The following is a 22,854-nucleotide window of genomic DNA, read 5'->3' as shown; positions in this document are numbered from 1 at the left end:
GTCCTCTCAAACCTAGGAAACCACTCATCCACTTTCTATAGATTTGCCCATTCTGGAAATTTCATATAAATGGAATCATGCAGTATGTGGGGTTTTTAATGATTGGCTTCTCTCACTTAGCATAATGTTTCAAGGTTCTTCTATGCTGTACCATGTATCAGTACTTCATTCCTTTTTATCGCCAAATAGTATTCAATTGTATGGATGTACCACGTTTTATTCATCCATTCATGCATCGATGGGCGTGGGGGCTGTTTCCACTTTTTGGCCATTATGATTAATGCTGCTGTGGACGTTTTTCTACAAGTTTTTGTGTTGACTTGTTTCATTTCACTTGAGTACATACCTACGAGGGGATCGTGTGATAACTCTATTTTAATCTTTTGAGAACCTGCCAGACTTCTTTTAGTGTGAATTTATAAATGTGTCTATTTTGCAGCAAATATAGCTATGTATATTTTCTCACTAGATACACTTTAACCCTTAGAGAGAAACTGATTTGGAAATGAAACATGATGCACTCAAACTTAACTTTAAAAAAATTCTCCCTGGTCTTGATTTTAAGTTCTTATCTTCAAAGCCTGCCGGGTAACACAAAGAACTCCAAGTGAGAACACAGAAACGTTCCCAAATATCATTGTTACTTTTTAAAGAGCGTCTCTTGAGTATGTCGAGTGAGGATTTTCACGCTTCGGAAAAGTGAAATATCCCAGGTGTCTCGCGATATGAGAGTGGAGTGTGGAGTTTTCCCACCTCTCACCGCTGTCCGTCAGCTGACCTGTACCAGGCGGTGTCCAATACTTTCCCTCGACTGACTGTCAGAGCAGTGAGGTCATAGCTGGATCCTATTTCTGAAGCAACAGAAAGACTGATCGGTGTGGAGGAAGGGCGCTGGAGCTTTGAGAAAATTGCCTATTTCATCTCGTACTCACGTTATAGAGCAGAAAGCAGTACAGTTGTAGGTCCCCCTGCTGATGGCAGGACCAGGCACAGAGCACAAGCCGTACGGGTGCAGTGGGCTCGGCCCATCCCCAGCTCAGGACGCGAGGCCGGCCTTCGGAAGCGATGGCGTGCGGTGGAGGCGGTGTTGACTTCGCTCAGGGGAGGGCGGCGGATCCGAGGAAGTTATGGCTGCGCAGGGTTTAGGGCCTGATTCCGGTTTTGCTTGTTAGTTTCTGTAAGCGTCCGCGTTCTTCCCACTGTTGCCGTCACCGAGGCTCAAAGCCTTGGTGTCTCTTCTCTATCACGTTCCTGCCCCAGGTGGACCTGCTCATCCTACCACGTCCTCTCTAAAGCCTCCTGTCTGACTCTTCTTTCTAAGCCCACGTCCACCCCCTGGCTCAGGTGGTTCACTGCTGCTTGATGGTTGCAGTCATTTCCTGATTTGCCTCCCTGCTCCCATCTTTCCTTCTGCTGCGGCTCGCAGCAGGGTGCTCTTGGTACTCTGGCTGGGATAGCTCTCCGTTCTCCAGGACTCTTGCACACCGCAGGGTGTCCTGCATCCAGAACTCCAGCAGTGTTCCCGCAGTCCTGGTGACAAACGTAAATGCCTGGGGAACGGTAGGGCTCCAAGTCTGCACGTGCCTCCATACTGGTCTTTGCAAAGCACAGCATCCAGCATCATTTCTCGTCTTCATTTAAAAATCTTCAGTGGATTTCCACTGACAATAAAGGAAAGCCTGAAATCCTAAACTGTCTGTTTATCCCCTAGTTTTACTTCCCATTTCTGCCTTGCTAAGAGCCTGTGTTCCAGCCAAGCTAGACTTCATGCTAATTCCCAAACACTCTCTGCACTTCTCAGACTGCCTGTTTTCTTTGTGATGCCCTGCAGCTGAGATGGCTTTTTCCTCTATTTCTCTGACTGGACATCCCATGTGCCCTCCTAGATACAATTGAAGTGTTAATTCTGCCATGGAACCATCTCTGATGACGCCCTACCCCCCAGATAGAAGTGATGTCTCCTTATTCTGAACCTGTAACCCTTGGTCCCTTTTTGCCCTGTGGTGTGGAAACTGCAGGAAGTCAGGAACATGTCTGATCCACATTTGTGTTCCCTACATCTCTTTCCTCGGGGCCTGCCGTAAGGTCATGCTCAATAAATATTCCTTGAAATGCATTGGATGGGAGGTACAGTAAATCTTGCTATGCTGCCTCTGTTCATAATTGACTTTTCACCTACTATAAATTTTTCAGAAGAGTATCATGTGTGGTTATAAATATTATAGTTCTGGATCAGAGTTTTTACACCAAATGTACTTACTGAAAGATACATTTGTTCTTTCATTTTCCATCATTAAATTCATTTTCTTGGTACATTCACACATTGTCACCTATTCCCCACAAGTTTGATCAGTTCTTCCTGCAAATCTTAAATTGAGAAGCTGAGTAGAAGGAATGAAACCTATTTCTAATGTGTCCTGTGGAAGAATCAAGGTTAACCGTAGTCTGTCTTTGAAATTAAATTCTCCCCTTTCCTCACCGTTGTTCCGTCAACTTTCGCCAACGCCACGGCAAAAAATATTGGAGTTTTGGCATCTCTAGGGATTACGTATGAGCACGTATCTTTACCACTTGGCTTGTGCTTCCGGCTTTCTCTGTCACATTCCCCTGTGTTTACACCTGCGTCTGGGTGACTCCTGGTTTAGAGCCAGCAGGTGGCTGGGGCCTCTGATTTGGTCCTACCGTGTAGTCGCTCCGGTCCGGCTTCCTCTTCCAGGCTTCCCAGAACTTGCCAGGGCTTTTGTTGAGTGGGTTGTGTTTGCTCTGCTCTCGTGAGTTCGACTGGGATGAGTGCCACACCGATCTACCCCCAGTTTTCTGAAGACTATACACTCGTGGGATGTGGAAGCCTGTCTCCTCTCTCTTGAAGCCTTCTAACCTGACCCCATCACCAGCAGCTTCAGCACAGAGGTCCCACATGCTGTGCAGTTGAGTGACCTAAGCTACCTTCCTACCCCATCAGACTCTGGAATATTCTCCCAGTCAACACTTCGTGAAGCAGCTGTGATGGTTATAGTGTAAACAGATTGTCATCTGCTTCTGTGTGAGGGGATATTTAAACCTACACTGGAGAGAAATACAAAGTACACAATGTTGTAAAATTGAATGAATCTTAAAAAATATTTCTGTGGCAAGCCTAAAAATCACCCCTGTAGTAGGACTAATATGCTCTGCCAATGTTAATATGAAAATGGGTTTGTAAAAGCAACTATCTTTAGCAATCATAACTCATCTTCTGGGTTGAACATCCTTTTTGCCAGAAAGAGGAATTTAGTGTATACTACAGACTGAGTAGAGTGATTTATAATTTCCCAGTTCTGAAACTGGCAAGGTACTAAGGATAATGTTTGTTCTTCAGCTAGTTAGCACTTGGGGTTATCAGGCAAATACAACCACCACCACAATCTAGAGCACAGTGGAGTAAAGTCCATTTTTTTGGTAAAATAATTATGACAACCCAAGTATGATAAAATGCATTTTTCAGTGGTATTTTAGAAGTCTAACAGTTCCATTTTGAAAGGGAGACTTCCATATTGAAGTATTTGGATTTATTAAAATGAGTTTTACAAAATAGCTGCTAGGATTTCTTTATAAAAAAGGCGCCTTCTTAGTGATCTGACAGAAACTCGAGAAATGAGGACTAAAGACTTGTTTTTTCCAAGCATAACTCATGCTTTTAAAGAAATTTGGAAGATTTGAAGTGAAAAGAACATTTAATGGAACATTTGATTGAAAACCATCATTTTGACTGATGTCTTTATTCCTTGGATAAACACAATAACTAGCACGTCTGCAGTGCTTACTGTGAGCTGGACGTTGTTCTAAGTACTTCATGTATCTATTCAATCCTCCCCAAAGCCCATTTTACAGATGAGGAGACGAGGCACACAGGGGTTGGGTTGCCTGCCTGGAGTCAGCTGGTGCCTGGCGGAGCCAAACTTCAGACCTGGCCTTGGGGCTTAGTGTCCAGGTCCCCATCTCCACCCTCTAATGCCTCCAACGTCAAGGTTCTGCTGCATGGTTTTTTTTTTTTTTTTTTTTTTTTTTCTTTGCGGTACGCGGGCCTCTCATTGTTGTGGCCTCTCCCGTTGCGGAGCACAGGCTCGGGACGCGCAGTTTCAGTGGCCATGGCTCACGGGCCCAGCCGCTCCGCGGCATGTGGGATCTTCCCAGACCGGGGCACGAACCCACGTCCCCTGCATCGGCAGGCGGACTCTCAACCACTGCGCCACCAGGGAAGCCCCGCTGCATGTTTTTATTTGAAGTTAACCTGGCAAATTCTAACGGCACAAAACACATTTAGCAAATTTTAGTATTTATGGAGCTTTCGCAGTGAGCATTTAACAAGAATCTAAGTCAAGCTGGTGAAGACAAACGAACAGAACACAAGCCCCAGTAATTTCCTGGGTCTTACCCCAGAACTACAGAATCAGGACCTGGGGGAGAGGGGTGGAATGCGGAGGGGAGAGGGGAGGTGGGGTGGTGAAGACACCACTGAAATATATTTCTCAAACCTCCTCAGGGGATTCTGATGCACAGCCAGGGTTCGGAATCATTGGTAGAGGGTCTGCATCTTTTGTTTTCTTTAAGCCTTGATTGGCTTCTTAGATAGAGACGAATTGGAAGATGTGTCTTAACACGTTGGAGATAAATATGGTGGCACAGAGCACCCAAGAGGAAAATAGAGCATTTTCTTATGGTCTTCGCATTTTCAGTGGTAGGATGTTGCCTTTTTCTCTGGTTCCTTCCAATTCTCTTGTTAAAACCCATAACTTCTGTCAAGAGGTTTGTAAATATCAGCCACGGGACAGAAGAGCCATTTCCCCACCAGCCTCCCTGGCCCACATCCGAGAATGTGGTTTCACCGTAGCTGTTGAAACAGAAGAGATTTATCATTTTTCTAGCACTCTTGTTGTTACCAGGTTAGGGTGAATTGCTCCCTGCAGAATGTATTTAGTTTAACCTGTGTTTTTTTTTAGAGATTACTATTTATATCTCAATTTCTCATGTTCATCTTAGCTACAGGTGAAATTAAAGAACTCAGAGGAAGAATATGCTTGTTTTTAGAACACATAGAAATCATAAGAATGGCCATGAGAAAATCTCGCCCTTTCTTTTTTTTTTTGGTAACTGTTTGGTCCTTGTGAAAACAAACATTACCTTTTCGCACAGTGGGATGATTTCTATAGAAATACCTAAGTTCAGAATAGCCGAGGATTTATAAGCTAGACGTGAAATGAAAATGAGGACCCACACGCTGTCTATTTGTGCAGGGACAGAAAAGTGAATGCCCGTAATTTCACCCATCCCTCCCCTGGTCCTACATGTGTTGCCCTGTCATGGCTATAGGTCAGCAGAGCAGGCTGCGTACACTGGGTTCTGAGCCGTTCGTAGGTATTACCAAGGGCTGCCGGGGCTTGGAAAAGACTTCTGAACTGAATAATGAGAGCTCATGAAAGACAGAGAAAACAAGATTCCTTTTGGTTTGTGGAAGAGGAAAAGAGTATATTAATCATCTTTGTTTTGGATAAGATGGCATAATGGTTCATTTATTTAGACATGAATACTTGAGGTTGTGTCAAGAACTTTGCTTTCCCTTTCTGACACGATTAATTATGTTTCCCACCAATGACTGTTAATCGTTCTGTGAATTAAAGTCATTTTAGCTCAATGACATTTAGGATCTCAATCAGGATGCAGTTCAGAAATAATTTGAAAATGCCAGCAGAGCAGATGTACTGAAGAAAATCTATCTTGAACTTGGAAGTACTGGGTCGTATTAATGGAGTGAAACCCCATCTTTATGTGTAGAGACACATAGACGAATCTCTCGTAAGGGCTGGTTTTCACCTGATTTATCAACATATCCTTCTAACATCCGTCCACATGGGGCACTGCTTCTGTCTTCCAAGCTGCTCACAAGCGTTACGTACCAATGTATTATTCAAACTCATGCATTAGACAGAGCATTTATATAAAAGTTTTTGAAAAGCATTTACGAGTATTTTGTTTAAATCACCTGTAAGTCATGTGAAATTATAGCTAGAGACTTGTAATTTGGTATACAATTCTCAGTCCTCTAGAGCAACTGAAAATGCAGAAGGTTTATAGACCTTGACATTTTGTTCTTTTTATAGATGAATGAATAACATATGGGTCAGATCAGGATAATCTTATCAGAAGCACTTATAAATATTAAACATTAATATGAAGTTGTCATGTCATTTGAAAGAAAAACAAACTCAAAAGACTGCCTTCATTTTGTGTACACCATCCAGGAAATGTGATTATTTATCCAGCAACCTCAGTGTTCAGCTTAGTGGAACTTGAGTTAGAAATGAAACAAGCTTTTGTCAGACTGCATTAAAGTGTATGAAGTTCTCAGAGAAAGAAACTGAAGAGTTCGTGGTGTTTCCTTTTCTCAAAGGGCTTCCAGTTTCAAATAAATTGATATTGGCTCACAAAATGAAACGAGAGTGTTGCTTTTGGTGTATCTACATTATGAATTGTACTTTCTAAAGTCTATTTAATCTTTTAAGACATGTTTAGAATGAGTAGAACAAAGACTTTTTCAGAAACTTTATACATTTCTACTATTTATGTCTTTTTGAAGTTACAGTAGTAATTTGAAGGCGAACATCTCTGTCCTGTGTCTTTTTCACTCTTTCGAGGTTCAAGATCACTTGCCAGATGCTGCTTTAAAATGTACTGTAGACCTGAAATTTACTCTGTGTTTTACACATTTATGTGGAATTCAAAATTTTACTATACCTATACCTCAAGAACATGTAGTCTAAATGAGAGGATAAAGCATGTACGCAAGTCACCATAATCTAATTTGGATGGTGAAGTAGATGCTGAAAATTCCTAATTGCCATTTCTTGTAGATGTATCAGGTATCATGTCCATCGAACAGTCTGTATTCACAACGAACAGCGTTAGGACTGTTAGAACTCGGGATGAACACTGACGAGGCTGCAGGCATTTAATATAAAGGTCTCTGCCTTCAGTTGAAGATGGGGAGAATACTTTGGTGACCTTTATATTTAAACAAAAACCTAGGTAGCATGTTACTTCATTGAAATAGTGATTAAACATTTACATTTCGGCAGACTGTCTGGTTGACCATCATGTTTGTGTGTTTCTAGGGCAGTAGAGGTGAAGAAGGACCAGTAGGACCCCCAGGACTACCAGGTAAACTGGTAAGTAATAGTTCTGGTCCCGCAGTTTATTTGCTTCATACAAAACACAATACGTTTTTTAAAAGCAGCAAGGAGAGAAAAATAATTTACAAAGGGTAATTGCATCATCCTTACTTGATTTCTATTCCTATGTGAATGTGTGAAAATGTAAATGAGGAATTTCAAATTAAATCTAGGAGACCCTTAAAGGGTATTTTAATCAGTGTGGCTTGTAGCATTTATTTGAAAACTGGGAGAGATACAAAGTGCTACATTTGGCTCCTGGTTGTTCTTGGACTTGGAGAGCAAGTGCATGAATGCCGCCCTTTTACTTCTCCAGCCGTGCTTGTTTACACAGCCAGCGAGGCGGGGACTCAGCTCAAAGAGCCCACTGTTGGGAAGGGGTGCTAGCCCTGGAACTGGGGACCTCAGAGGTGGGATGGAGTCCGGGGTGGAGGGGGACTGGCTCTCTTCTCCTGGGAGTTGGGAGAGTGACAAATTTGAGAAGCAGAGTTAAACCAACACAGCACATTTATTCTAGACAGGAGTCCACACACCCAAGGTTGTGTCTGGCTTATGTGCTTTCAGTGTTGCGGTAGCAGTGGTTCTGGGGACTCTGTGTTTGTCTTTCAGGGTTCTCTCGGCAGACCTGGCTTCCCCGGCTTGCCTGGCCCCCCTGGACTTCCTGGAATGAAAGGTGACAGGGTAAGATACCTAGCTGTCCAGAAAGTTCCTTATTTGGAAGGATGATTTCTACTATGTTGAGAAACCAAGGTCGCTTTTGGCCCAATGGAGCATTTTTCTAGAAATGACCATAGAGAACTATCAAGAAAGATATCTTAAATTACTGAGAGTTGAGATTAAGAAACAACCAAAAAAATCTATTAATATAGTAATTTATCAGAAGGGAAAAATAAAAGCTGAGTAAAGTAAACATTTCAGCTGTAATCACACATCCTATGTAGTTCTAAACTTCCAGTCCTACTAGTTACATTTTACATGGATGTGATCAGAGGACACTTCAGGTTGCCAGTGACTTTTTTGGACAGCTGTCAGTTTCTCCAGGTCTGACCTGACTCTTTCTAGGTGGTGAGGTGATGAGGATTATTCATACTTGTTCCTATTCATCAGCCCAGTAAGGGGAGTTGGTTCGTTTTGAAATTATATAGTTAAAAACCTCAAAACACTGAAAAAGTATATTTTTTTCATTACAGGGCGTAGTTGGTGAACCTGGTCCAAAGGGTGAACAGGTAGGTGCCATGTGTGAAATGCAGCGCTTAATGTGCATTAATGTGCCTTACCAGCAGGGGGCACTGGCTGACCTGCGGTGTGGGTAAAATGTGGAGGCTCAATGTACTTCACAGTGAGTGAAACGCAGGGTTTAATTTGGTCTGTAGCCTTATCTACCATTTTAATAAGCCGGAGCGAATGATGGCTCTGCCTTCAAGAATACACATTGTCCTTCCTTTGAAAAGAATGGCCCTGTCTCTCTTACGCAACAGATTGCTTTACTGCAGTCTGATGAGGCCTTCCATAGCCGCATCATAATGTTTTGTTTTTTCTTTACCAAGACCTTAGCAAATAAACAATGCATGTGAATTAGAGTTAGTCCTTGCCCTGGTGTTTTTTTGTTTGTTTGTTTGTTTTTTTCTCAACTCTAAGAACCCTTTTTAAATATTACCTAATTATAAAATTGGTGGATATAGTCATTAATCCTTACCTTTAGCAGAAACTCAGCTTCACCTTCTGGCTTTTCTCTGGGCTGTTTTCTGGGTTGGACAAGCCCCTGACAGCTAGATAGGAAAACCACTGAGATCATTTCATATTTCTGCATGATCTTGGGGGCACTGCAGGGACTTTTGAATACTTCTCAATGTTGACTGGTTAAAATTGAGCCAAGGAACTAAGAACTTAAAAAATGTGATTTTAACTTTTAGGGTGCCTCTGGTGAAGAGGGAGAACTGGGAGGAAGGGGTGAACTGGTAAGACCCTTTTTTTTTCTGGTTATTGATGGAGACTCACTGATTTTGGACTGTATTAGAAACATACGTACTTTTTCTTTTCTCTGACCTTGCTATCCTTGCTGACTTCTTTAAAGGTAATATGTTTCTTACATAAGCTAAAAAACAATCCCCGAGAATCGCACCCAAGATCAAGTAAAGTGGAGGGGAAACACGGCAACATCGATAGACGTGGCCTTAAGTGTTGGGAGGACAAAGCGTTCCCTATGGAGGGCATGTTTTCTTGTGGTTTTCCATGTAGACATTCAAGGTGATTCTTAGGTGGCTGTAGACAAGTCTATGAATAGTGCCCATCACGGAAACAAAATTAAAGCTTTATTATAGTTTGTATTATAGATTATTGTAGTTAGAGAATTGAGGCTCCCAAGTTTGACCGTGGGTATTCTCCACGGCCTTTTGGAGTCTAAGACCCTCCAAAGAAGTGATTCCGGGTCCAGGGGAGCCTTCTGCTAGATCTCCAGGAAGGCAGGGAGCAGAGCAAGTCATCACCTCCACAGCACTGCTAGGTCTGCTGGCGCATCCTTTATGGTCATGACACAACGTAAGAGGACCTTGTGTGGAAACTTATGCTTGGTCCTTTGGGGGGGTGTGTGCGTGACAGAATTCTCAGAAGATAGTTTCAGAGAGCTTTCAGTACAGGAGAAAATGCTGATAGTGTTTTATTCAGAGTTTTAGGATTTCAGTTAACATCTGAATGAGGCAAATCTTCCTAACTATTAAGTAAATTAGTAAAAGGGGGATTTCAATTTTATTTTCTGTTGAAACTGTTCATTTTATAAGCTAAGAGGATGTTTTGGTTTTTAATTTATTTATTTTTAAATTTTTGTTATTTATTTTTGGCCACACTGTGCAGCTTGTGGGATCTTAGCTCCCCTACAAGGGATCGAACCCGTGCCCCCTGCATCGGAAGCGTGGAGTCTTAACCACTGGACCTCCAGGGAGGTCCTTAAGGGGATGTTTTAAGTCGTCCTGTTTTGTAGTGGACATGCATTGACGAGCTAAGATGAGCCGAATTCATACCTAGAACTAGTGGTGGGAGATAGTCAGGGTTTTTTTTTAAGCATAAGAGCATGCATATTTGGTTTGATAGAGTTTTGGGGTTGAGTTTAAAAATATTGTTAGAGTTTCAGAAATGAAGTCATCTGGTTTAAATGTCTATTATGTTTTATACCAGCATGATAGCTTAATGTCTTTTGACTTGCACATTTCAGTTCTCCACACCTAGCATTTTAAATCTGAATGCAGCCTTGGAGAGCTGTGATTCAACCCTATTATTTAACAGACAAGTTAGCCAAAGGCTGGGAGGGGACCAGAATCCAAATTGTGAATCTAATTTTTTTCTGTGGTGTCATGGTTCTGTTCATGGTTTTCTATTGAGTTTGGCAGCATGATAAGCTTTTTAGAGTTTTTAGTAAACATTGTTCTAATATAATTTTGTTTTATTGATTTAGGGAGATATAGGATTACCTGGCCCAAAGGGATCTGTAAGTATAATGGACAGTAACGGTATAAAAAATAAAAATATGAATAAAGCTATAGAAAATGCAATGCTCTGCTTTATGAAAACATTCTAGAAAATTCAATTCTAAAAGGATTTACCTTTAAGGAAATTAACACCTACATTTATTCTCTGAGTAGTGGATTAGTCCAAAGAAAAAACCTCACAACAGTGTAAATGGATCTGCCTTTTGACCTAATCAGTCTAAAGGAAGTTTTTTTTTTTCATATTAAAGTGGCTCACTGAATATACGTCGTAATTTCTTCCACAAATGGTTTACTTTATAAGAACCGACCTGTGCTTTGCAGTGACAAGAACATAAGTGAATTTCATTGTCAGTCATAGCATTGCAAATATTTCAGCAATTTTCCTAATCTTCTGTGTGTTCTCGTCGGGGAAGTAAGATATAGGCACGATACCTAAGAAAATACAGATAATTATTAGAGCGAGAAAATAACCATCTCATTCAATTTATCATTTTACAGAAACGAAACTGATGTCCTTAGAGATTAGATGCATTCAGAATTATAGAAACAATTAATAGCAAATCTAGAATGGCTTGCTAATTTGAAAGGAACACACGTCTAATAAAATAAGAAATTTAAGATAATACAAACAGAAAGGAGGAAGCTCAGACTTCAATCTCAAGTGCATCTATCACCAGTTTCCATGAATCTCCAAGTCTTCTTGTTTCTGGAATCCCCGCCCCTGACTTCTCTCTGTCCTGGTCCAATGTGTTATCCTCGTGACAGCCAATGTCATCTAGATGAGAAGATAAAGCCTACTATCTATTCCTCCTCTGCTTAAAACCCTTGAAGAACATTTTGTAGAATAATTCAGACTCTTAGCAAATGTATGCAGAGCCTTCGATGAGCCTCACCAGCCTCATCTCCGACCTCTCTGGAACGTCATCTGTCTGTGGTTCTTTTTGCTTGGCGCGTGCTGTTCAATGCCTTGTGCACTTCTTCTAGTCCTGGACACTTTCTCTTTCCTTAGAATAGCACCTCCTACCTAAGCTTTTAGCCCCATCCTCCGCTCAGCTTTCTCCGGGAGGACCCACCCAGCCTTGGTTACAGTGCCCTGCCCTGGGCTCTTCACACAGCACTGAGATGGAAATTGTTACGTTATATTATCTTACCTGTTTACATACTGCCTCTAAACACCATGTGACAGTCTCAAGCTTCAAATAACATCTTTATGCCTAAGAATCTTTGACAGAAATCGTTTAGGATTGAGAACAATGTAAAGAGTAAACCTTGATAGAATTCGGTAATGGAAATCCTCCTTCACTGTCTAGAAATAATCAGTAATGTTCAAAGGTGAGAATTCAAGTTATAAAAGAAAAAAGTAGATGAACAATGCAGGTGTGAAAATGAGTTAATTTCATTTAAATTTGGATATAATACGAGGAATTAGCTCTTGATTCATCACCTCCCTTCCTACCCCTGTCTTTCCTGACATTACCCAAGTAATACAGATGAAATTGAAGTGCACCGTCCCAGAATCAGGGGACAGAGTTACTAACAGAAAAGCTTTTCCTTTTCTGAGTGATTTCAGCAAGACAAAGCTGGTAAGTGGGTGAGGTCTGCACGCTGGTCTCTACATCAGCATATCCCTCCTCAAGTGAGGAATTCTTTCCCAAAGACCCAGGGCCCTTGTGACGTCCTGGTCATGTTGGCCCTTGATCTCTTCATCAAAAATGCCCTGCTCCTTGTTCTAGCAACATTTCAGATGTTGCCAGCAAGGTAATACACTCCGATTCGGCCTCCTTTGTCTTCCACCAGCTCTTAGCGCATTCTGAATTCATCTTGGCTTCTCCTCTGGGTTTTTTTAGAAGTTGCTATGGTCTTGCATACCAGTCACCCGACAGTTCCCCAACCTTCGTTCCATAACACGTGCTTAGCTTTCCCCCTTGACCCTGACTCTGGAAATCTTTTAAGCCATAATTTCTTCATAGAGGCAATTTGGACAGGTTGACTAAGATGAATATCAATTTTTGTGTGTATAAAGCACACTCCGTGAGCTTTCTTTAGATGTGTCTAGGGACAGCCTTGCTTCATCACCTTCATTTCTTCAGTTTAAAACATTTGAGCTTTTGAACAAGTCGGCTTTTCCTAGATAAATGTTGCATATGCTTTATGAACATTCAGATCTTGAGCAGTGGTGTTCCCTCAATGTCTCCTGTGCGTTTATCTTCTCGTTTTCACTCTGAAAACAGCAGTCCACTGCAACCACTTTGCCACACATTCCACCAGAGGTCGTTTAAGAAAAAGTGAATTAATTTAGTCTCTCTTTAAAGCAGTTTTTGTAGATGAGGACTTTAAAGATGCTTTTAGTGGTCTGCTTTCAGAAGAAAAATTTAATTGGTGTACGCTTTTGTGCCAAGGAAATAATTGGTTTATTTTTAACATCTTTAATCTTTAGATTTTTAACTTCCTCAATACTTAGATAAACTGTGGACTCACTCTTCTTGTTCTGGCATTTTAAATGCATTGATTTAGTTTTATGTTAGTATTTTATAATTCCTGGATACATCTGGCTTCTTCAAACTCTCCAAAGAATGTTATAAAGGCTAAATAACTTATGTTCTTGGAAATATCTTTATTTTATGCTCTCTATATCGGTGATATAGAAGGTGACGTGTCTTGTGAACTCAGTGGCCTTTCTGTGGCCAGAAAAAGTTAACACGTTTTATTAAAAATTAACGTGCTCTTAGAAGTGACTTAAAGTGTGAAGAATGTGGTTTTAAAATATATTCTTCCCATTAACATTTTGAAATAATAACTATACCCCAAAGAAAGATCTTTAAAACGTTTACTTGAGCTGGAATTCTAAGAGATTGGAGAGCTGCTGTGTGGCATTACGTGTGTTTACCTTGAGGCTTTGTAAGCTCTGAGCAAACACGGCTTGGGAGGCAGAACGTAAGTAAACCCACAATTTCATGGCAGCGCTTGTAGTAACATGAAGCAGACGCATTCCTTGTGTCTAGCCTGGACTAACAGTGTGCCCTTGTGTTCCAGGCAGGTAGCCCCGGGGAGCCTGGCTTGAGGGGACCCGAAGGAAGCCGGGGGCTTCCTGGGGTGGAAGGACCACAAGGACCCCCTGGCCCGCGAGGCGTGCAGGGAGAACAGGGCGCCACCGGCCTGCCTGGGATCCAGGGCCCTCCCGTGAGTGCTGGGCAGCCCCTGGGGTTTCCCTTTGGAGACTCCATCCCACGGCAGGGAGCGCGGGGGTAGGGCCAGACCTCAGCTCCTCAGCAGCATGGGGCCAGCTCTTCTGGTTCCAGCCACCTGTTTCCTTGCCCAGCCTGTCGGTTTACCATTGAACAATGTCCTCTTTGTGGTTCTGTGTACAAACTGGCTTTTGTCTTTTCTGTCTCAGGGCAGAGCACCCACCGATCAGCACATTAAGCAGGTTTGCATGAGAGTCATTCGAGGTAAATACATCATCGCCGCTTGACTTTTTGTGTGCTTTAAAGGCGGGGGATTTTGAATACTAGTAATTTCACATCTGTTCTATACAATTTGTCGCCATGTGCAATAGCTTATAGCCTCAAGGAAAAATAGTACCTTTCTGGGCTCGCCAGGATTTTTTTTTTTTTGCCAGTGTGGTTAATTTACAAGAAAGCATGCACACACACACACACACACACACAGATACAGACACCTTTTTTCCCCCTTTGGAACACAAATTCTCAGGCTCTTTCCCCTCTTACTATCCTACCACTTGGTGTGTACCTGGCACTGACCTAGGCTCTCTCTATAGATTATATGAGAAGTAACTGGCAGACTTCTGCCCATAAGAAGCCTATGCCGATTTGTTTATTATTTGTTTATTATTTGATTCTGGTTGGAACCAATTCTCTCATGAAGAAACACTCATCTTTTGTGTGTTCAGGAGATAGTATAATTTGTCTAGTAGAATCATAGAGTTTTTCAGCATGAAATGGTCCCCTCTATATTTGAAACCCAATATCGCAGACATCTTATCTTGAAAGGATATTTCCAGTTTAAACATTAAGTGTTGAGAAAATTATGACTTTATGTTAACTCTCACTTAAATAAGGCCAACTTAGGATACCTGCATTTGAACAATTTAAAAATCTTGTTGAGAAATGTGTTTCCAATTCATTTTCTCCTTCACACCCTAAATTAAAAAAAAATTACACTAAAATATTTCCCCTATTTTAATGGGAGAATGTTTTGTTCTCCACGGTTTTAGTGGATGTTTCTTAATCTATTTAATGCTTCCTGAAAGAGCCTACACAGTTATGAGATTTTAAGACAGGCAGTGACCATTTCTAAGAAGCAGGCTTTCTTTAATGTCTGGTGTCTCTTCCAAGCGTGAAAAAACTTTTGAGAAGGAGAATGAATAGAAAGTCATGAATCCTCAGGGTATTTCATATTACTTAATATCTTCAAACTAAAACCGTGAGCCTAGGTCTCAAACGGCATCTCAGTACTAATTCTGGACAATGTCCTTGCATTTGAGAAGCTTCTGGGTGTCCACTTCTTCCTGTGTTGAGAAGCTCACTTTCTTTTCGTCCCGGGTTTTCAGGTAACCAGCCAGGTTCAGGTGACACACTCATCTCTTTGGACACCGCTCAGCCCTGAAGTTTAAGGTCTTTTATCCCCTTGTCTCAGAGCAGCAGGGTCCATCCAGGGAGGGCTGAACAAAGCAGCACCAGTGAAACCTCCTGGCAGAAAGCCCGTGGACAATGGCCCAGCTCTATTCAGGCCTCACCAGCAGTTTGGAAGCTCTGGTGACACATTTAGAAAAAAGGCGCTTGAAATAGTTCTTTTTTCGTTCGAATCGCTTTCATATTTCTGACTCACCGGGACTGTTCTGTTTATTATCTTTTAGAGCATTTTGCTGAGATGGCTGCAAGTCTCAAGCGTCCGGACTTCGGAGCCTCGGGCCTCCCCGGGCGGCCTGGCCCCCCTGGTCCCCCAGGCCCCCCTGGAGAGAACGGCTTCCCAGGCCAGATGGGACTTCGAGGCCTCCCGGGCATGAAGGGCCCCCCCGGGGCTCTTGGTTTGAGGGGAGCGAAAGGTAAGGCATTTTGTCCACGTGGAACCAGGAACACACACTGGCTTTTTTTCAGAAGGATTCACTTGTCCTAAAGTGCCAGGTGTCTAGGAGATAAGAAGACGGATTGTTCTCTTACTGTGGTGACGGTAAAGATTAGAAAACTATCGTTTGACATTTTCTTGGCCTTGGTGTGTGACGACAATAGACCCAATACTGGAATTAAGGTCCCTTGACTTGTGGTACCAATCTTTTACAGTTACACTGCTTTAATCATAGTTCAAGGTAAACTTTACAGGATCTGGTAAAGGATCTTTAAAGTTTTGTTTTTTGTTTTTTTTTTTTTTGAGACCTTAATATCATTGTAGAACTCTTCTAAGATGGCAACTGGCCCTTGAATGTTATCTGTTACTTCAAGTAACAAAATTTGTTAGCAGGACATCAGAAAAATCACAGCATGCATCAAAGCCGCCTCCCTCTTCTTTTGAAGAGTGACATTGGATATCAGTTTTGCTGGTTTTTTCTTTTCGGCTCTGAGGTACAACTTTATTCCTTATTTAACATGTGAGAGGGTGTGAGGGAGTTTGTTTCTTCTCCTTTTATTTAAAGCAAGTTAAGCCCTGGAAACCGGTATTTTGTAGGCCAGCAGGATTGTGAGTGTGTTAGGTATTCTGCAGGATTTGCAGAAGAACTGGCTGCCTCTGATGGTGTTTGCTAGATGAGGTGAGTATGTCAGCATGGGGGCTGGTGGGCCTGGGATAATCGACAGAAGGGACTAAAAGTGCAGAGTTTCTGCATCATGATGAGTGACTGACAGCTCTCTGGGGAACTTCAGAAAAGTGTGGCATCAAGAACAAGAGAGGGACTGTTGTTTTTAGGCAGTGGTGCTCCAATTAGGGATAAATATTATGGTGCTAACGGTCAGAGGTCAAACAAGATGCCTTTCGGGATCTGTAGATGAATGCCTGATGTGTTTGGTTCACGACACTCTCAGCTGGAACAGTGTTGTTAATTACGTTTTTTGTTTTTGTTTTTTTGGCATGTGCAGAGCTGCATGTTAAAAAAAAAAAAAAGAGCCCTAATTGGGGCCTCCTGTAAATCTGGCACGATTTTCATGTTTTTGGAGGCTGGACAAAATCATATGGAGAGAGCTCCGAGTTCACCTTAAAGAGAACTGGACCTCTTCTCTGAAAGAACCCCTTAGCCATTCATTCATCTTGGTCCTGCTTTGAGCTTGCATTCAGGAATCCATAGCGGAGGTGCTCTCCCTGTGGTCGGGCCCCGTTCGCTCCGTAAACCATTCTAGGGAACTCCGTGCTGTGGGCGGACTGCTGGCTGAGCTCGCCCTGTTGTGCCCCAGCCCACGGATGACTCCTCTGCCTTGGTGAGTTCACTGAAGTGAACTAAAGTACAACGGTTCCGAAAGAGTGGTCCCTGCAGCATCAACATCACCAGAGACCCCCTGAGTCAGCAACTCTGGAGAGGGGCCCGCAGTGGAAATGCACAAGTGTAGGGTGGTCCTTACCCTACAGGCAAGGTCCCGCCTTCCCAGGGAAGGACCACCTTGTAGGGCTAAGAGGATCACAGCCCTGTTTTCTCTGGCCAAAAGGAAGTCTCCATATTTGGGGCTGATCTTGACTTTGAGTTAGTAAGAGCCCGCTCCTGAAGTCCCATCTTATTTCCTAAGACAGGAAAATGTCTGTGTACTCGCTCCACCAGGGGAGCCTGCCGAGGGCTGCCTTCTCCAGCCTGGGCTCCACATGGGACTGACCCAAGGAGCTTTAAACACTGCTCACGTCTGGGTCCCGTGCCCAGAGATTTTGATTGACTTGGTCTAGGCCCCAGGCTTTGAAAATATTCCCCAGGTTATCTGAACAAGCCATCAGGGCTGAGACTCTCTGGAAACAAAGGTGACGTGATCTGGACACTTTCCGGGAAGCTGGGAATCGCAGTGTGGAATTGTGTCTGGGTTGCGCTGGGTTGACTCCAGCAGTGAACCTTATTTTGAAGGGAAGAAAAATATATTCCTATATTTGGAACCTGAGAAATGTCTCTGGCACTAAGTTCATTCATCAAACAGAGTTCGATGTTATAAGGGGCTTCCTTGTATTTTTTCTGCGGTGTTTATGACATAGCCTATAATCTAGAAGTGAGATAGTTCTTTTCTTTTTTCTAAAGAGCTTTCTCGCCCCGCCCTCCTCCATACCTTTCTTGGCATTGGGTTCCTTTAAAGCAGCATCTCCTCCGAGTTCTACTTCTTAAGATTTGGGGTGTGGGCAGAAAGGAATAATCAGATTTTCTATTTCAGTTGCTGCTGTCATATATTTGGAGATGTATGGTTTTAGGTCATTGGACTTGACCTTTCTTGTCCAACACATACATTAGCAGCCCTACTTAGTAGAAAACACATAGTGTTCTACTACCCAAAGGTAGTAAAACAAATATTCCTTGAGAATAAACACTCCACCATTTGAAACTTAACTGTTCCACCAATCAGAGAAGAGACGTGTTTCATTGTCACCTGTTGCTTTTTTGTTTTCATGCTTAACAAAGAAGAGATGGTGGAAGTCTTGGTTTGCCATAGAGTTGCTTTGAGGGTCTTTTTCCAGAGAAATTCCTATGTAGATAAGTTTTATTAAAACAAATAAGTTTTACTAAAGCTTTTAACAGTTCAGGCTATGTCTTAATCAAATCACTGTTTTCTTCCTAAAAAGTTACTTTGAAAAACACAGTGGAACATTTTTAACAGGAGCTAGTAGAAAAAAGCCTCAGACCGTACTGAAAGCTTCCATCATGTTTGTGTAGTTTTTGGTTTTCACCCACATGTTTTGCACACTTTTACACAAACGCATTAGAGCTGTGTGTTCATTTCATGTGACGCTTGAGCAGAAACACGAAAGGCACCTGACTGGCCCTGGGTCCACTTTACTTAGGATTAAGTCAGTCTTTCATGTCATAAATACTCTTTGTAAATGTTCATGGTTTGTTAATTTTAAGTCCCTTTGAGGAAGGCTGTGTGTATTTTTAGATCTTTTAGTGGGGGTCAAGCAGACGTGTCCCTGTGTTAACGCAGGCTGGGGAAAGTACACCGGGCATATCTGAGACTCACCTTTTCCAGTGTTAATCTGCTCACCTGGAGGTAGAGCATCAATTATAGCTTCCAAATAGATGAAATCGAGAGCAATTTTGGAGCAATGAGAATTTCTCTAGTTTCCCCACCTCTGTTTGTAAAGAGCTATTTTTTGATTCAAACTGCCTATTCCCTTCCTACCTTATCCAAAGCTTATTTTACAAGCTTTTTATATGTCTTTTCTGACAATAGGCTAACAAAGGTGGACTTGAGTTCCCTGAGCCAGGTTTCCTATGTCTTGAAGGAAGACGTGACCAGTGTTTGAAGAAGTAGATTAACCCTGGGGGTAGCAGAGCCGACACACGACGGCCGCTGCAGGTTGCAGTGTGGCTCTGTCCCGGGGCTTGTCGAAAATGTGTTTTCCGAGACAGGGGTCTTTTTTTTTAATTTGGAGAAAATGTTATTCCATATATCATACAGCGCTGTTTATTACTGTCACCGTGCTGTCTGTCTTCCCTTTATTCTGCAGTATCCGAATATGCTGGCAATGCCATCCGATGAATTTTTACTTTCAGATCTTGTATTTTTCAGTTCTAGAAATACCATTGTTTTCCTTAAGAGTTTTCATATCTCTCCGGAAATTTCACATCACTTCGCCCATTATTTCCGTCTTTTCCTATACGTTTGGTAACATATATTGATATATAAAATAGTCCTTTTAAAGAGACCGCGGTCTTACTCATTGCAAACAACATTTTGAAGTTGTTTCATGCTAGAAAGCGGCTTCATGCTAGAGCGCGCTTAACTGTCAGTATCGCTGTGAAAGTTGCATTTTAATTTATAATCTTCACCTCATGTCTTCAGAAAATGTGGCACATTCTCACTGCCAGCCTCAAAAATTACGAGGTGACACATTTAAATTGCTAAGTTAACAAGAGAGCTTAAGCTGTTAGTTTTAAAAATGTTAATTGTCATATCTTCCTAATACAGTAAGGCCATACTGACGATGAGTGTAAGAAACAACTAGTTTATGTATGAGTTCAAGCTGAGCTGTACATCCTTTCACAGTATTTATAAAATTTAAATTGATTTCAAAATGTAGTTCATTCACCATAAAAATGTTCACACAAGGACATTCACAGCTAAAGTTAAAGTATGGTAACTTTTAAACATTCATGTCACAATTTGAGATTTTTGACTATTTGACAAATGCACAGATGGTTGTATAGATATTCTTCCTATTTTTGTTGTGCACTTGTGACTTTGTTTTTTAAATTGTAACAAACCTGTCGATATTCAATGAGGTTGGGCGAATATTTGGAAAAAGTGATTATGTATAGAATTTGTTGCAAAATGCTATTGCATCTTGTAACGATGTAGTAAATAATGATACACTACTGTACTAATGGGATAGTAGAACTGGTCTTGTACCAGAAGCAGCGTACGTCATTTAGGACCAGTTAACTAAGGTATTAGGTCATCTTGTTAATGAGGCCAAGTTTCTAAGTTTGGTCTCTGCAGGGCCAGGATAATTCATGTAACCTTTGTTCTGTGGCTGCCGAATCCCTGAATTCGATCAACTGTCTTGCAAACACACATGGTTGGTTGCAATCCAAAGTACATTCCCTATAAATAATGAGAAGTGAAATGGAGGCACTGATGACAACACACTTTAAATTTTGAAACTTCATTAATTTATTTTTGGTGATACTAAATTTACATTGTTCAAGAAATTAAAATGTCTAAAAAGATATTTAGTGAAGAGTGTCTCTCCCACCCCTGTCTCCCATCTGTCTGGTTTCCTTTATCCTTCTCATTAGGGAATCGCTATTATTAGTTTCCTACATACCCTTACCAGTGACGCTATAAAGGATCTATGAATATATTTATTTTCCCTACATCCTTTTAACAACAAATCATGCTGTCCTTTAGTAAGTGATCTGGGCCTTGCTTTTTTCACTTAACAATATCTTGGGGATCATTTCAAAGACCTTTCTGGTTCTTCTTCACCTGTGCATAGTATTCTGCTCTGTGGAAGTACCATAGTGTATTTAACCCTTTAATGGATACTTAGATCGTTTTCAATCTTCTGTTCAATTTTTTTTATGTTGGATTTGCATATTTCTGATTAAACTTATTCCTAGTTATTTAGTAAGTTAGTTGCTATTACAAAGGGGATCTGTTTTCATGTTGGATCTGCATATTTCTGATTAAACTTATTTTCCTAGTTATTTGATAATTTAGTTGCTATTACAAGTGGGATCTTTGTTCACTACATCTTATCACTGATTGTTGTTTGTATATATGAAAATGATTGATTCCCATGTATTTTGTACCTTGCTAGTTTACTGAATTCTTTTATTGCTTTTAGTAGATTTTGAGTTGATTTTCTAGGGTTTAAGATAAGCAGTCATATCATCTGAAACTAGGGATGGCTCAAACCAAATAATAAATAATAATGATAAAGTGGGCATCTTTGTAATGTTCTGACTATAATGGAGCTGCTCTGTGTTTCTCGTTAAGCATTATGCCAGCTTCAGTGCTGAGATAGATATACTTTGTCATGTTAAGGAAATAGCCTGAGTCTTATTTTATTGACTGTTGTATCAGGGATGCATGTTTAATTGTCAAATATCTTTCCAGCATCTACAGATATGATCATTTGATTTTTTTCCCCCTTAGATCTCAATGTAATTAACTTGATTTTTGCCTTGCTACCTACTTACTACGACCTACATTGGGGCAACTTCCTACTTTTTGGTTTCTGAATGTAGGCTTTGCTTTAAGTTTAAAAATATGGAAGTTTATTTTTATAGACATATAGAAAAATAACATTTCTCTAATGAAACGCAGGTGACATGGGGGAAAGAGGTGATCGTGGACCCCCAGGAAGAGGTCCCAAAGGTTTGCCCGGGACTTCAGGTCTCCCAGGTAAGAATAAGCAGGCTGAGGTGGGAACTTGGCGGGCAGCGGGTGGTCTGAACTGGAGCACATTTTAAAGAACTGCTCTTTGTTTGCCTCTGTTTATCATGTGATGTGCAGTGATGGCTGGCATGGCTCTTTCAGGACCAACTTTAATGAGGAGTTAAACAGTCTGTAAATCACGTCTGTATTCTTTGAGAGAAAATACATGTCAGGGCTTGAAATATTACTTTCTTTTTTTTTTTTACCTCTTTATTGGAGTATAATTGCTTTACCATGGTGTGTTAGTTTCTGCTTTATAACAAAGTGAATCAGTTATATATATACATATGTTCCCATATCTCTTCCCTCTTGCGTCTCCCTCCCTGAAATATTACTTTCTTGAATAAGTACTTTAAAAAATAGTGTCAAGGTCCAACCACAATGCACTCGTTATAAAATTCTGAATGAATGGGGTCCTGTCCACTTCTAGCCCAGTTGAGAGTTCCCTCTTCTTTTCCTTTAAACCAAAAAGTCAGAGCAGCAGGAAAACGAATCCACGTCTTCAGCTATTCGTGACGCATGGGGAGTAACTGACATCTTATTCTAAAAGCTTCTCCTTCAAACATCCAGACCCTCCAGAGGCCCACATCCCCAAATAAATAAACCTGAAACATTCCTACTCACGAAAGTCATTCCCAAGGATGCATCCCAGCTGGGTCGACCGAGGGGACAAAGTGGCCTCTGTGTGAGAGCCCGGGTCCTCTCACTGGCCGTCTGTTCTCTTTACACACTGGCTACTCTGTGGCCAGAGTCCAGGCTGCTGCACGTTGGGAATGACTGCCAGGTCCAACCACAGAAGCAGCCTCGCGGGCCGAAAGCCAGTTCAGTTGAAGAGCATGAATGGCCTGCAGTCTCCCAGCAAACGCTCTGATCACTGCTGGGCCAGGGCTCAGGAAGGGCCCCAAAGCTCTGGGGACACCAGTCGGGGGAGGGGGGCTTGTGCAGGGATGTGCCCCACACTCCCACAGTGGATTTGGAAAACTTGGTTGAGGGAAATCTAGCAAAAGAAATGATCGTTTTCTAATTCTGCCACAGGCTTACATAGCGGTTTGTGGCTATAATTGCAGCCTGAAGCATCATTGCTTTCTAATT

The 22,854-nt window shown here is 41.7% G+C and overlaps 1 protein-coding gene across 2 annotated transcripts in view; it reads left to right on the top strand.

Moving 5' to 3' along the window:
• The window catches only part of COL9A1 (collagen type IX alpha 1 chain), a 68,528-nt gene that overhangs the window by 30,105 nt on the left and 15,569 nt on the right, over window positions 1–22,854 (top strand). For both annotated transcript variants that reach the window (XR_013830892.1, XM_079939826.1), the window contains exons 23-31: window positions 7,149–7,202; window positions 7,815–7,886; window positions 8,396–8,431; window positions 9,119–9,163; window positions 10,654–10,686; window positions 13,721–13,867; window positions 14,082–14,136; window positions 15,564–15,752; window positions 21,652–21,729. Coding sequence is in view for 1 of the 2 variants with exons in the window: in XM_079939826.1 (XP_079795952.1) it covers window positions 7,149–7,202; window positions 7,815–7,886; window positions 8,396–8,431; window positions 9,119–9,163; window positions 10,654–10,686; window positions 13,721–13,867; window positions 14,082–14,136; window positions 15,564–15,752; window positions 21,652–21,729 (709 nt within the window). In the remaining variant the exon portion in view is untranslated. The remainder of the gene's footprint in view (window positions 1–7,148; window positions 7,203–7,814; window positions 7,887–8,395; window positions 8,432–9,118; window positions 9,164–10,653; window positions 10,687–13,720; window positions 13,868–14,081; window positions 14,137–15,563; window positions 15,753–21,651; window positions 21,730–22,854) is intronic.

Source organism: Stenella coeruleoalba, assembly GCF_951394435.1.
Source record: "Stenella coeruleoalba genome assembly, chromosome: 12".
Classification (NCBI taxonomy): domain Eukaryota; kingdom Metazoa; phylum Chordata; class Mammalia; order Artiodactyla; family Delphinidae; genus Stenella; species Stenella coeruleoalba.
The sequence above is the reverse complement of the archived record's forward strand: the minus strand, read 5'-3'. Positions and strand labels throughout refer to the sequence as shown.